Source organism: Stigmatopora nigra, chromosome 16 (genome assembly GCF_051989575.1).
Source record: "Stigmatopora nigra isolate UIUO_SnigA chromosome 16, RoL_Snig_1.1, whole genome shotgun sequence".
NCBI classification, from domain to species: Eukaryota; Metazoa; Chordata; class Actinopteri; order Syngnathiformes; family Syngnathidae; genus Stigmatopora; species Stigmatopora nigra.
Window position 1 is genome coordinate 7,286,712 of NC_135523.1, and position 16,968 is coordinate 7,303,679.

Sequence of the window (16,968 nt, forward strand, 5' to 3'; positions counted from 1 at the left end):
GGGGGTGCTAGAGCCTATCCCAGCTGACTTCAGGCCAGAAGCAGGGGACACACTGAATTGGTGGCCAGCCAATCGCAGGACACAAGGAGACAAAAAAAGTGAGTTTTTGCGAGAGTGACAACCAACCCATGGAACAACATACCTTGTTCTCCCCAACAATTAACAAGACTGGTACTTTCAAAGTACAAAAAAAGTTGATTGAATTCAATATTTATTGCTTTTAGTGTATGTATTTAATTATGATTTCAATTGACACGAGTACTTAATGTACTTTCACAAATTGTGAGTATACTTTAGATGGGACTTTTATACTGTAACACTGTGTTCAAGTTGCATGAGTGCACTTGACCAGTAGGTCGTGTTGTTCGTCTTCCTGCGTGGCTGGCTGACATTGACAAATTACTCGTGGAACTCCTTTGGCGTTCACGCCACGGGTGGAAATTCCAGCCATCGTTTTTTGAGACACACTTGTCTAGTCGACCTGGATCCGAACCGGTTGAAATAGAATGTCAACAAGTGACGCAGTCCATTTAGAAGTGACAGTTCGAAGTGAGGCAGCGACGCCTTCGCACAGGTTAGCAGACGCAGAAACAACACCGAGTACTACTGAAAGGTTTGTCAAAATGGCTTCGAATATGTATTTATGCATGTTTTATGTTACATTTGAGTTATTCATCGTGGTTTCAACCGTTTTTCATCTCTTGGTTGGGCGATCTTGGAAGAAAAAGCCGTTGATGACATTTAACGCCGTTTACAAACCGCGTGTTTAAAGGTTCCACTTGTCTACGACGCTCATGCATCATCGGTAACTTGTCAAAATACGTACTTCATCGGGTATATATATATTTATTTTGAGCACTTCGACATGAATATTATTGAGTTTTTAGCAAACATTTGTGGATCGTAGCTCATTTTATGCGGCTAATAGCTGATGGGGGACTTTAAAGTTGTCTATGATCGGATACACTTGAATGGGGAAAGTTTTCAGTGGAATTTGGTCTCATTTCATTTTTTGAACTGCCTTATCCTCATTAGGGTTGCGGCGGGTGCTGGAGCTTATCCCAGCTGAGTAGGGATACTCTGAATTGGTGGCAGATGGACATCCATACCAAGGGGCAATTTAGAGTGTCCAATCAGCCCACCACACATGTTTTTTTTAATGTGGGAGGAAACCAGAGTACCCAGAGGAAACCCACAAAGGTCAAAGTAGATCATGCAAACTCCACTCAAGTGGATGTGACCTGGAGTTTTAACCAGGACCCCAGAGCTGTGAGGCCGACCCACTAACCACTTGCCCCACTGGGTCACCCTTGAAATTGATGATGTTATTTTCCATTCTAATGAAAAATATAAATAATCTATTAATACAATTTAAAGCAAATAAGGTTTATCCATCATAATTTACATTAAATGTTAGTTTTAGAACCGTTTAAACATTTGAATGGCACGATGAATGTGGATTTGGATTTTTTGGTGAAATATTGTTGCAGCCTTTGCTCATTTCTGTCATTTTTAAGAGGTTTATGCAATACATGCAAGCATAGATTACTAAGCATGTTTATTTATGTGAGGGATTTTATAAGGTGGTTTATTTGAAATGGCTATGCACATTCAGATCTGCAAGAGAACTATCCCCATGGATATGCAAACCCATTTGTCGCAGTACTTCCCTTTTCTTTTTCCACTTAAGGGCATTTACAGGATGAAATATTTCGTTAAAGTCTCACAGAATGAGGGCGTGGATTACTAGAAAACAAGTCTGAGTCTGCCTTGGTCTTGCTTAAATATAGCAAAACACTGCAAGATTGCTAAGATTGATTGGGACGAGACATTTAGTGTGTAAATCATTTACAGTTGGAACATCTCAATTACATGTTTGTCCGAGTTGAGTGCACACCCACTTTAGTTCAGGCGGGATCGTTGCTGTTATGTAAGTGTTAGTTGCCAGAAAAGGCCACACACCCACTAGTAGTGTGACCCTTAATCCGAGCCAACATACCTCACACGCAATGTTTCAGACTGTCAAACTTGACAAAGAAAACATTTTGCCGCCTCCTAAAAGCCATAAAAACTGAGAGTGACTTCATTTTATTCATTTCATGCTGAGGTACTTTAGGTTCAGTGTCAACAACTACTGGTTTGTATATTATAGCTTTTTCATGGTACGTTTGGAACTATTCAGGTTGTCATTTTATAGCTTAAAAGTCATTTTTTTTAGTTGCAAATAATTGCAATGTTTCAGAAAGCCCAATATATAATATCATCAAAAATACTAATACATAATTTAGATTCATGTGTCAATTGGAAATAGTGTTTTAAGAAGTAAAGTGGATTTTGGGAAGTTGTGGAGCGAGTGGTTGGCATATTGGCCTCACGACCCTGTTGTCTTGGGTTCAAATCCAGGTCACGTCCACCTGTGTGGTTAATTTGCATGTTTTCCCCAGACCTGTGTGGGTTTCCTCTGGGTACTCCATTTTTCTTCTAAAGATAGTATCGTTACACAAGCATAATTAATTAAACCGTCGTGTGATGCAGTACAGGTTTGGATTGCAACCAGGTACATAACTCTTTGACAGTGCCAATCAAAATTAGTGTTTACTATTTTAAGGGAAGAATATTTAACAGAGCAGTCTATCAGTACATTTTTAAGTCTTCCTAATATTGTGACAGGTGTTTGTATATTTAAAAAATAGTAAACACAATCAATTTGAAAGTCATTTCAGGTAAGATGAACCACTTTTAAGATTCAGATTTTTTTATTTGCTTAACAGTTTTGCATTGCAAAAGGTTTAAATATATATTAACAGACACCCTCACATTGACTGGTTTCCCATTTTCAAGTCTGTGCTTGGAAAACTTTTTGAAACCATTAAAACAAAATTAAAGTAGCATAAACCCTAAGGGAAATTGGTGTGTCACAATACCGAAAATATCGAGCACATAATAATATTGTGTTCTGGTAAAAATCCTACAAGGGTCTGCAAAAAAATTGCCAACATAATGTCTAATTATGAATATACATACTTAGAGTAGTCTTAAATAAAGGAGAACATCAGATTATCATGTTTTATCGTCTCAGGGCGTGAAATGGAATAATAGCAGAGGAGTGTTGTGAGTTGAAACAACGTGTTGATGGTGGTTGTTGCTTGTGTGTGATGTGTTTTGATTGCGTCTAATGGCCTGTGGGAATACGTCAGTACTTAAGACAGCTGCATGAAAGGAGTGTTAAAATGGAAATGTTACTCCTTTCTTTTTAACTTTCTCTCCTGTCAGGTCATGCATGTCTACTTTAATAACTTACCTGAACTGTTATGCAGTAATTTAAAGGGTGGATAGCAACTAATGTGACATGTGAGTTAGCATGTGAAGGGATTCATGATTGTGGAAGCCTTATATTGACCCTTAAAGTGTAAAAGCATTTGGTATTATAGTGGCAGTGATACACAAATTGTGTTAATGTATAATCTTTATTTTAATGTCATGGGAGTGTGGGCTTTGCATATGCAAGGTTTAGCCGCAACGTTAGTGGGTGTTTTAGTTGTTTGTTATCTGTGTAAGTGAAAGTGTGGTGCAGGCACAGTTGGATTATATAACTGCTGCTTATCAGTCACATTTGTTACACACGGAAGGAGATCTGTGAGGTTTTAAAGGATGATGCATGACATTTATTGGACGAGAGACATTGTAAGCATATTTACTCCATTCAATGCACTTTCGCAATCTGTCAGAGGAGCATGATAGGAACCTAAGATTATGTAATCCTAAAATCAATGTTTTAACTCTTATCAGATTTTTTTATGTTGTCCCCCAACAAGGAAATGCAGTTTAGATAAAGTGAGCTAATTTCATTTCAAAACCTGCCAAGTTTAACAATGAACAGGAAAGTTGGCACAGTGAACAAAAGCCAAAGATGGAAGAAATCCAGCATGTAATGTTTGTTCGTGACATGAACTGTTTATTGTTAAAAGAACACAACCATTTTCTTATTCAGGTGATTATTATTTTTTTTAAGAAAGGCTTACTATACCTAGTCATGTTTTAACGAAAAAAGCCTTATTATACATGGTCATTCTTTTAAGAAATAAAGACAGCCTTACTATACTTAGTCTTTTTTATAAAGAAAAAACAACCTTACTATACTTCTAAGTCTTTTTCTTGACATATCGATTTCAATAGCATCACTGCATTTCCAAAGTTTGGCTAGTTAACAAAGCTTTATATTGAGGCTTATTGTATATTGAATGGTATTTTTTATGTCCACTCAGTACAAACTACTAAATTAATTATTTTCTTTGACTTTGCAGACAGCCGAGTTGCCACGAAACTTCACATCCACAGCACTCTTCTGGCCAGGCCTTCATATGTGAAAGAACACCCCAAGGTGAAACACATGTCTGAGGTGTAACCCAAAAATGTCAAAGGCTAGAGACCCATTTGTTGCGAGGAACAAATATATAAACTGCTTAAAAATCAAAAGAACACAAAAACTACTTATCCCAGATCTAAATTAATGAAACATTCCAATTTCAGGTATCAACTAATGATCTTGCCAAGTGAATTGGGGATAAAATCAATAAATAGAAGGAGCAAAAATAATTAGGCACTACACCATTGATGATTGTGATACTTATTTTATTTTTTAAATTGTGTTGTCACCTTCCTTTATTTTCCATTGGTTTGTCAAAATCATTTCCCTGAATCTGTTACAGCTCTAATATTCGGAGCACATACACCGGCACAAGAGGAAAATGTCAAGTGTGGGTCCAGTTACACTACCTGCATTGTGTTAACACGCATCAAAAAACTGGATGTGGGTCAACCGCAGATCAGACTCAAGAGGAAGCAAGACACCTGTGTATATAGGTAAACCCAAAAAGATTTGACATTATGTCAATCCGGTACTAAGCATTTCATGTGCACAGTTTAGCATTTAAACAATGTGAAGTATGTTGCACACAGACCCCAGAACTATCCTGAGGCAGTCATTTTCATAGTTGGAGAAACATTAGTCTTAAGAATCTTTGCTTGACTTTCAGATAGATACAATTGATAATAAAGACTGTGTTTTGATGATAATCTAAATTATTTAGGCCGTCCAAGAAATGGTTCAGTTCAATTTCAATGTTTTTTTTTTCTTCAAAAAATTAAATTTTCATTATTCAATCATAATTTTTATTATTACATTTTCACCTGGCCAAATCCTACCTGATTTTGCATGATTAAATCCTTTTCCTAATCCAAATGTAAACTCAAAATAGCTTTTTGACCTCTCCACTGTATTAAAACAATGGGAGTCAATTATGAGTCATCATTCCCAAAACTACTACGTAACACAAGCTATAATAAGAACTTGTTCCGTCTTTGGTGTGAAAATCCCTGTCAGATATGATCAAATGTGTTTTTACTTGTCATCAAAATTTGGATTTTTCAATTACAATTACCTATAAACATAATTTGTCTCATGCATGAAACAATGGGGATTAAATTGGAAATCCTGTAAGAAGTCATCCATAATCTCAGCCTTGTAGCAGACACTAGTACATTCCTTCTAAATGTTTTAATGCCATTAAGGTGTGACTAAAGTGTGTGAAAACTGTTTAGCGAAGAACAGAGCAAAGGAATGCTGATCTTCATGTTGCTCAGTATTGGCATGCAAAATGTCTGACATCAAGTTAGTCCAAAATGTTCATATTCCCATAGGGTTAGTTCTGTAAAAGAGAACATTTTATTTGTTAGTTTTGTTTGTGTATGTAAGATTTCACACACAAAAAGCCAGGTCCAATTGCTCATTTAATAAATGTTTTAAAAAAAATCTACCTATAGCGAACTTATTATATTCAAACATTTGTTGTCTCCTTCAGATCCAGTGAGTCACAGAGGAGTCAAATTGTGGGTGGCATCTCTCAGGTAAACCATAAGTTATCATTGTAAATGACATAGGATTTCATACATCTAATGATGCCTTTTTTAAGAACTTAAATACTTAATTTCCTTAGTGATCAGACTATGAAACGAGACATTGTATTCTCTCTTAAACGTCACCAATAGATTAAGAATGGAGAGGAGGGTGTGTATGTTCCTTCTCAATAACCCGTTTGCCAAGGCTTGAATATTTTAGTGTTGTACAGCTTGGGAACAGTTCTTGCTGACTTTCATTTCATCTAAAAGGCTGAAACTGATACAATGGAACGCTGGTTTTCCTGCGACCTATTTTTTTACGATTCAGGAAACAAGTTTTTAGCTCAGTTACACAAGAAGGTATTCATTCAGAGGGTACAAGTTTGTATAAGTCTAGGTAGTGTCAGTAGGACAGTAGACAGTCTTTAAGTATTTGTTTCATCATATTTTCCAAGACTATGTTGGCTTTACAGTTCTGAGATTGAGGGTTCAATTCCAAGTTCAGATGCTACTGTGTCTAGTTTGCATATTCTCGCCAGGCTTGCGTGTGTTTTCCCCGGATACTCCGATTTCCTCCCACATCCTCAAAATATGCATGGTAGGCTGATTGAAGACTCGGAATTCCCCTAGGTTTGGGTGTGTGCATGAAAGGTTGTGTCGCATCGTGCCTTGGCTAGGCACCAATTCAAGGTGGTCCCCCGACTATTGCCCGTAGTTGGCTGAGATTGGCTGCAGCACCCTGGTGACCGTTGAGAGGATAAGTGGCTCTGAAGATGAATACATTATTTGACTTGTAAAATGATACATCATCATAACAATTGCATTAGAAGTGTTGCATTTCAGAAGTAGTAATTGGACCCTAAATATGTTTTCTGTTTTGTTTTGACAGGTGAATGAACCAAATACATTCACTGACAATTCAAGAGAGCTTTCTCCGGATTCTCGATTACCAGTGAAGATACAATTTCTCTCTGAGAAGGACGAAGACATTATCAGAGTTTTTTGCACGAGTCGGAAGTCCAGAAGTAATCTTCCATGTGGATCGCAACCAAGAACTGAACTAGAGCAAACTACAAAGGACAGTACCAAGCTTCAAAAGCAAACTGACTTTGAGGAGCATTCTCAACTCAATGATGTCATGTTGTCTTCCGCAATGGTGACAGTAATTGCACCCACATGGAGTGGCCGACTACGGCGGTCCAAAAAGCTCGAGGCGACAGGCAGTTTGGATACATTAGAAAATTTACCAGGTGTGGGAAACTCAGAGGCAGCTCGTCCACAGGATTACACTCGGGGCTGCCAAAGTGCTATGGGTAGTGTGTCTAACATATCCACCCAGTCAAGAGCTCCTTTTACGAGCACTAGGCAGAACACAAGAAGCTGGTCCATTAAAAGTGGTCCTCAAAACTTGAAATATGAAGCAGAGAGTAAAGTCAATCAAACAGTTTCATTGGATGGACGTTCTCCCAATATCAAGAAAGCAGAAGCGAGCACCACCTGGAATCAATATGGGCAAAAGAGGAATCCACAAGATTGTCCCCAAGTGCAACGCGCGTCTTTGAGTTCAAAACCCACAACGAGCAGCCTTCTTCTGGCTTTAAGAAGAATAAACAATCAAAATATGAACTCTAATATTCCCACTCCATCTGAGGTCACGCCAGTGCCAATAGACAGGGATCAAGATTTACAAAAATACACCACAAACCCAGCCCAACCAACTCACAAAACACTTGAGAGGGAAAGGTTCAAGTCACTCCCATCTTCTTTGTCTATTTCTTCTAAGACATCTGAGACACAACCCGCTAATTCTCTATCATTAGTTAAGGAGGGTAAAAGAGAGACAATGAAAACAAGCTTGTTTACATCCACAAACACAAACAAAGTTATAAGTGACACACCTAAACAACCACAAATGATGAATAGAGAACAGCCAAGTCTTTTAGGCTCCCGACAAGCTATTTTTATTAGTCGATCATCAGAAAAAGAACAGAATTGGAGAGGTTCAGGAAGAAGCTTGAACATATTTTCTGACAAAGCCCTTCTTTCGCATAAAACTATTCAACACGAGTCAAATCTGCTTTCAGAAAGTGATCAGCTACCCAGAAATACATCTGGGGCATCCAATTCCAGGTGGCAACAAATTGGCGAGAAAGGCAAACCAACTCCAGTTCTCACCGACACACCCAATGTCAAAAACAAGCCAAACACTCCCTTAATTCCTCTTGGCAATAATAGTTGTGACACACCAACTCTAGGTCTAACTAATACCAAAAGTCTTAACTGTCAAATCTCCCCAAACAGTAACACAAAAGAGTCAGTTTGCAATGGTAGCATCAACTCTGTGATGAAGCCACAAAAAGGGGGATCTACATCTTCTCAAGAGAAACATATCGACTATTCACTTGATAAAGTAAGGTTTGCCAAACAACTCCATGAGTCCAGTTTGAAAAGACTTGAAACACTAAAATCTCAAAGTTTGCTTGATGCACAACCTGCTACGAGTCACCAAAGTGATTCCATGAAGCATGATATTAGTAATGGCTCATTTCAAGCACACATCAGCAATTTGTCAACACCTCTATTTAATCCAAATAACCCTGTTCTACCCGAGACTAAAAACAGGAATACTCCATTTTCACTTAATTACGCTCACAAAAGCAAGTCAATTAAGCTGTGTTCCTCTATTGATAGCACTAAGACTCTCAAAAATCAGGTTGTTGTTCCTATTGTCAGTGGTTTCCCACACAATCAAAATACCTGTCCTCCATTGCAGTCTAAACCAGATTCTTCTCAGACTAATCTTGGCACTTCATTAATTAGCTCAAAAGTTCCAACATCAAAAATCCCCAATACGGTCTCCATTGCCACCACTAACTCACCTCTTGGCTTTATCGGAAGTTATTCTCCCAGTCCAAAGCCTTTCCAAACAAAAACTTTGTCCTGCCTTAATCCGATGACCAATGAAAGCATCGCTTCTATGTCCACTTCTCCGTCCACAGAAACTACTCCCGCCCACAATACCAGCGCTCATGCCATGACATCACATCTCCAAACATCATCTGCCAGCCCACCCAGTCCAAACAAAGTGGGAGGAATATTAACCAACCGATCAGAAAAAGACAATAAAAAATCAGGTCCAGGGCAAGGAAAGAGAGTAAAACATGTCATGTGGGAAGACTCTGAGAATTTTGAACCCACTAAAAATCCAGATACACCTGTCCTGACTAGTCCAATATCTCGTTCAATGTCTCAACGACTTCTAAGAGCCCCATCCATCTTTTCATTTCTAAGATTAGGCAGTCAGAACACAAAGAACACCCCTCTTACCACTACGTCATCTAAGACATCAAGCCTTCAGTTGGAGAAAGGAGAGAAATATAGATTACTTTCTTCTAACTTTGCCGAAAGAGCATCAAGAGAGGAAGGAGAATCTCAACAAAACCTCAGTGATGTGATGAGCTTTGACCAAGATAGAAAGGATTCACCCCCATGCCGACTCCAGAGGTCACTATCACTGCAGAGCGGCGAATTTCTGCGTCATACAACCGCTCTTGCACCCTTTTCTGACTTTTCAAATGGATACAAGATCCGCTACAGCCCACCGCCTTACTCCACACTCCTGTCCAACCGTGGTGAATCTAAGAAGGCTAATCATAGAATACCACTCTTCCAAAATCCAAATTTAAACTCAAACCACACCCCAGATAAGCCTTTACAGCCTGAATCAGATGTCACTTCAATTAACTTAAAGTCATCCGTCAAAAATTCACTGAAGGGATGGTCCCCTACCCTCCAGAAAAAAATTGCCTTGCACGAAAAGGCCAGTGTTTCAACAGATGACATAAACAATAACAACTACAACAGTTTATGCCGCAATCAACAAAATGACAGCGTGCCTGTTGAAAGTGGAGTTAGTATCACCTCACAATCTCTGCAAAACTCAAAAATGTATACATCCCCTTCTGCACCAAAGAATGCAAGGGCGGAATCAATGGAACTCTTCAGAAAGACGGTATCTGCTGTAGAGGCGAGGCCAAACGAGCAGTCTCACAAAACTCTGACTCATTCAGATCAAAACTCAAGTGGCAGCAGCTCATCAGAGAGTCGATCTGTCAGTGACGAAGTTAGCAACAAAAAAATGAAGGAGACGGTGATGGGTAAATTACGACTTTTCTCAGCTGAAAACAACAATGAACAAAGCCCAAATATACGTTCTTTAATTCTGAAGAAAAGTTTCAGCATGCCAAGCTCCGAACCTGAAAAGGCTAACAAAACTTCTAACAAAGTGGACCAGGTTATCAGCCTACTTAGGAATACATTTAGCACCAAACGCCCCGGTGAAGAGCTTGCTTCAAGCAAATGGAGGCAAGCCTCTGAAAAACCCTCTGTTTGTAAACCAAGTGATTCCAGCAATATCCACGAGGCCACAATGGAGAGTCATAGAACTGTAATACGTGATGAACAACAGACCAGGCTTCTGGAAAACAAACCAAAACGAAGTGAAGAATGGGCTCAGAACCCATACTCCATCATACCAGCTTTGTCTGTCCAAAATTCCACAGAAGAAAATGAATACTTCATTTATCCTGACCGAGACAAACTAAATATCGGTGCCAAAGAATTGCCGGACCAAAACAGTGTAGAGAAAAGAGGCACAGACAAATCCCTTCTATGTTTAGATCCTAGCCTAAGTACAAAGAGCAGGAAATCGACTTCCAGTCCCAAGAGTCCATTCTCTATTTTCTCATCTCTTTCCACCCACTCACCATTTTCTTCACCCGATACGACTAATGACAATGTCTTCTACAGCCCAAAGATTCAACGTCGAATAGAGACCTCATCACCATGTGAGCCCGCCGAAGGAATCGGCCTAATGAATTCCCGGAGAAGCCGGGTTTCCGTAGGTACTCCGAGTATAGGCCACGTACAAGATGAAGCATACTGCTATGCTGATTTAAAGTACGGTATTGAGCCAGGGAAGTCTGTTTCTGTCAGCTCTGTACTCTCCAGTCGTCCCTCAAGATCTGGCCGAATCTCTACCGGTCCCAGATTTATGAGCGTGGGTGACCTCTCGGAATCAATTCAAACTCATGGGCAAACAGATGAAGATTTTCAGCACTGGCTAGAGAAGCATCCCAACCATAAACCAATGAGTAAGATCCAGTCTTACTTCCCCAATGACAACATGGAAGCCAGATCCAGATCTCTTCCTCGCTCACTAACGCGGCGTCTGGCTCATTGGAGCTCCGGTGTCTCCGTTTGTCCTCCTGCAGGCTCTACATCGCCACTGTCACCCCATCATTGGAGCCCCAAGATGAACACTTGTCAATTTGAATGGGATTTAGTCAGCCCCCCAACTCCTCCTCCTACACCCCCATTGTCACCACAGCCCAGACGCATGTCCAAACCCCCGAGCCTTTCCTCGCCTAATTTTTCTAGCTCACCCAAACCATCCAGTTTTTCCTCACCTAATTTTTCTAGCTCACCCACAAACCCTAGCCTTTCCTCGCCTAATTTTTCTAGCTCACCTGTAGAACTAATGGACAACCATTCTCCCAGGGGACATTTGCCCTCACGAGGTTACATCTCTAGCTTGAGCACATTTGAAGAGTCCTCAGATAGCAGCTCAGATACAACGACAGATGATGAATATTACTTTGAAAAAAGTGATGATGAAGAAAAGGAGACCGAATTGTAGTGTTTGAAATATTGCGGATCCAGGACTTGATATTTTAGATCTAATGGGGTGTAGAGAGAAGGAACGTGTAGAAGAATGATAAGAATGTAGGCTGAAAGTTTTTGCAAGTGATCTACGTCATTGGTGTGCAATTTTCTTGCAATATGGTGGGAGTACACTGTAAACAAAGTGACGTGTGAATAGACGGCATGTTAATACGTAACTCTTCAAATGTAGAATACAGTAAAAATTGATGTTTAGCACTCATTTTGACCAGCTGCATTGTGGGTTTTGTCTCAGTGGTGTTGTTTTAATGCTCAGGTTTTATGTTCGGCTGGCCACCGTTTCAGGTTGTCCCCCCGCCTTTGGCCCGGAGTCAGCTGGGATAGGCTCCAGCACCCCCCACGATCCTATTGAGGATAAAGCGGTTCAGAAAATGGGATGAGGTTTTATGTCTGATACACTAGTGATGTTTTATTCTGCTAATATTTCCAGTTGTCCGTCCGATTATGGTTGAATATCCTGTTTTTGTAACAGTAATATTGATCATAAGGTGTGCTTTTTAGATTTATTTTTTTAATGCTGTCTCATGAATAGTTGCTGAAAGTGTATTTAACTGACTACACTGTAAAAGGGATTCTATCCACTTCCTGCTTGAATTCATTATGGTCATCTAGGACCATATCTTCCTTATGAGAAGAAAAATAACAGTCAAAAAGATTTGCTGTTTGTTGTTTTAAAGCTTAGAAAGATGATGTTTATTTTCCTAACAACTATCTTTGAATGGGTAAAGGAATCATACTGTATGTGATGATTTGACATCTGTAGTTCAAAATGATCAAGTACTACATACAGTGCCTGATATTATTTTTGTCCAAAGTAAATATTTGCACAGTGACAATTAAGCATCCTAACATGAGTTTTGTAATTAAATGGAATGTTTCCAACAAGCTTTCTCAGCATTATGTATGTACCAGTCATTCAGTCCAATAGTGTGTGTTCATTGCTTATAACAGTCGATATATCAGGGGTCTATTTTTGCTGTAAAAACACAGCCTGCTATGGTGATAGTTGGGTAAACACAAGTGTTGTATAGAGTAGAGTCATGAAATAGTCACTGGTGTCATTTAATGAATGTTAGCTGTCGGTATTTATTGTAACCTTGGCTTTCTCGCTCATAGTTTCTGCACCAAACAGATGTTGCCGTAGAGACGCTAAACGGTGACATCATGCGGGTGTGGCCGCTTCTTTCGGCACAGCTTTGATTCAAGAGACATTCTGTCATTATTTGGAAAGTATATCTCAGGTCACTGTGTAAAACAAAATGCATATTCTTCTGTGGGGGTCAGTGAGAATGAGCTGCTAAGAAAAAAGCGACACGTGCAAATGCCAAAGTGTTGGCTTTCACGCAAGAATAAACGGTCACGTGGCGACGCCACAATTAACATTCAGTACAATCTTTCTCAACTGGCAGGCAAACGTGGGAAAATTTTGATTTTAGCTATGGGACTGTCACATACTTTACGCCTCTCGAAATATTCAGACTGCTGTTGATTTCAAATTAGTATAATTTTGTTTTCTATTTAGATTTTTATTTTATGTTGCAAAAAGTGGCAGGTGTATAAAGAATAATAAAGTCATAATGTACATGTATATACACATGTATACACACATGTATACACACATGTATACACACATGTATACACACATGTATACACACATGTATACACACATGTATACACATGTATACACACATGTATACACACATGTATACACACATGTATACACACATGTATACACACATGTATACACACATGTATACACACATGTATACACACATGTATACACATGTATACACACATGTATACACATGTATACACACATGTATACACACATGTATACACACATGTCTACACACATGTGTACACATGTATACAGACATGTACACAGACATGTACACATACATGTATACAGACATGTACACACACGTATACACACACGTATACACACACGTATACACACACGCGTATACACACACACGTATACACACACGTATACACACACACGTATACACACACACACGTATACACACATGTATACACACATGTATACAAACATGTATACACTCATGTATACACTCATGTATACACACATGTATACAGACATGTGAACAGACTTGTATACACACTTGTTTACAGACTTGTATACACACTTGTTTACAGACTTGTATACACTCTTGTTTACAGACTTGTATACACACTTGTATACAGACTTGTATACACACATGTATACACACATGTATACAGACTTGTATACACACATGTATACAGACTTGTATACACAAATGTATACAGACTTGTATACACACATGTATACAGACTTGTATACACACATGTATACAGACTTGTATATACACATGTATACAGACTTGTATACACACATGTATACAGACTTGTATACACACATGTATACAGACTTGTATACACACATGTATACAGACTTGTATACACACATGTATACAGACTTGTATACACACATGTATACAGACTTGTATACACACATGTATACAGACTTGTATACACACATGTATACAGACTTGTATACACACATGTATACAGACTTGTATACACACATGTATACAGACTTGTATACACACATGTATACAGACTTGTATACACACATGTATACAGACTTGTATACACACATGTATACAGACTTGTATACACACATGTATACAGACTTGTATACACACATGTATACAGACTTGTATACACACATGTATACAGACTTGTATACACACATGTATACAGACTTGTATACACACATGTATACAGACTTGTATACACACATGTATACAGACTTGTATACACACATGTATACAGACTTGTATACACACATGTATACAGACTTGTGAACAGAAATGTGAACAGACATGTATACAGACTTGTATACACACTTGTTTACAGACTTGTATACACACTTGTATACAGACTTGTATACAGACTTGTATACAGACTTGTATACAGACTTGTATACACACTTGTATACAGACTTGTAGACACACTTGTATACAGACTTGTATACAGACATGTATACTGACTTGTATACAGACATGTGAACAGACATGTGAACAGACATGTGAACAGACATGTGAACAGACATGTATACAGACTTGTATACACTTGTATACAGACTTGTATACACACTTGTATACACACTTGTATACAGACTTGTATACAGACTTGTATACACACTTGTATACACACTTGTATACACACTTGTATACACACTTGTATACACACATGTATACACACGTGTATACACATGTATACACACATGTATACACACATGTATACACACATGTATACACACATGTATACACACATGTATACACACATGTATACACACATGTATACACACATGTATACACACATGTATACACACATGTATACACACATGTATACAGACTTGTATACAGACTTGTATACAGACTTGTATACACACATGTATACACACATGTATACACACATGTATACACACATGTATACACACATGTATACACACATGTATACACACATGTATACACACATGTATACACACATGTATACACACATGTATACACACATGTATACACACATGCATACACACATGCATACACACATGCATACACACATGCATACACACTTGTATACACACTTGTATACACACTTGTATACACACACGTATACACACATGTATACACACATGTATACACACATGTATACACACATGTATACACACATGTATACACACATGTATACACACATGTATACACACATGTATACACACATGTATACACATGTATACACACATGTATACACACATGTATACACATGTATACAGACTTGTATACACACATGTATACAGACTTGTATACACACATGTATACAGACTTGTATACACACATGTATACAGACTTGTATACACACATGTATACAGACATGTGAACAGACATGTGAACAGACATGTGAACAGACTTGTATACGCACTTGTATACACACTTGTATACACACTTGTATACACACTTGTATACACACTTGTATACACACTTGTATACAGACATGTATACAGACATGTATACAGACATGTATACACACTTGTACACACACTTGTATACACACTTGTATACAGACATGTATACACACATGTATACACACATGTATACACACATGTATACAGACTTGTATACACACATGTATACACACATGTATACACACATGTATACACACATGTATACACATGTATACAGACTTGTATACACACATGTAAACAGACTTGTATACACACATGTATACACACATGTATACACATGTATACAGACTTGTATACACACATGTAAACAGACTTGTATACACACATGTATACACATGTATACAGACTTGTATACACATGTATACAGACTTGTATACAGACTTGTATACAGACTTGTATACAGACTTGTATACACACATGTATACAGACTTGTATACACACATGTATACAGACTTGTATACACACATGTATACAGACTTGTATACACACATGTATACAGACTTGTATACACACATGTATACAGACTTGTATACACACATGTATACAGACTTGTATACACACATGTATACAGACATGTGAACAGACATGTGAACAGACATGTGAACAGACTTGTATACACACTTGTATACACACTTGTATACACACTTGTATACACACTTGTATACACACTTGTATACACACTTGTATACACACTTGTATACACACTTGTATACAGACATGTATACAGACATGTATACACACTTGTACACACACTTGTATACACACTTGTATACAGACATGTATACACACATGTATACACACATGTATACACACATGTATACACACATGTATACAGACTTGTATACACACATGTATACAGACTTGTATACACACATGTATACAGACTTGTATACACACATGTATACAGACTTGTATACACACATGTATACACACATGTATACAGACTTGTATACACACATGTATACACACATGTGAACAGACATGTATACACACATGTATACACACATGTATACAGACATGTGAACAGAAATGTGAACAGAAATGTGAACAGAAATGTGAACAGACTTGTATACAGACTTGTATACACACTTGTATACACACTTGTATACACACTTGTATACACACTTGTATACACACTTGTATACACACTTGTATACACACTTGTATACACACTTGTATACACACTTGTATACACACTTGTATACACACTTGTATACACACTTGTATACAGACTTGTATACAGACTTGTATACAGACTTGTATACAGACTTGTATACAGACTTGTATACAGACTTGTATACAGACTTGTATACAGACTTGTA

General features: G+C 38.2%; 1 protein-coding gene across 2 annotated transcripts; it reads left to right on the forward strand.

Moving 5' to 3' along the window:
- Window positions 1-350: 350 nt before the first annotated feature.
- Window positions 351-12,694, forward strand: LOC144209769 (uncharacterized). 2 transcript variants are annotated; one of them, XM_077736264.1, is made up of 5 exons: window positions 351-574; window positions 4,305-4,381; window positions 4,710-4,863; window positions 5,862-5,907; window positions 6,788-12,694. In XM_077736264.1, exons 1-5 carry the CDS (start codon window positions 507-509, stop codon window positions 11,594-11,596), a joined length of 5,154 nt encoding a protein of 1,717 aa, XP_077592390.1. In that variant the 5' UTR covers window positions 351-506; the 3' UTR covers window positions 11,597-12,694. The 2 variants fall into 2 exon arrangements, with proteins under 2 accessions (XP_077592390.1, XP_077592389.1); XM_077736263.1 differs by having other exon boundaries at window positions 351-613; window positions 6,788-12,693.
- Window positions 12,695-16,968: the final 4,274 nt, after the last annotated feature.

What these genes read in the sequence shown, in the direction of transcription:
- LOC144209769 (XM_077736263.1), top strand. Translation starts at nt 507, where the DNA reads ATGTCAACAAGTGACGCAGTCCATTTAGAAGTGACAGTTCGAAGTGAG. An exon ending in ATGTGAAAGAACACCCCAAG is followed by an intron (nt 4,382 to 4,709) that starts GTGAAACACATG and finishes AATCTGTTACAG; the next exon opens with CTCTAATATTCGGAGCACAT. An exon ending in TTGTGGGTGGCATCTCTCAG is followed by an intron (nt 5,908 to 6,787) that starts GTAAACCATAAG and finishes TTGTTTTGACAG; the next exon opens with GTGAATGAACCAAATACATT.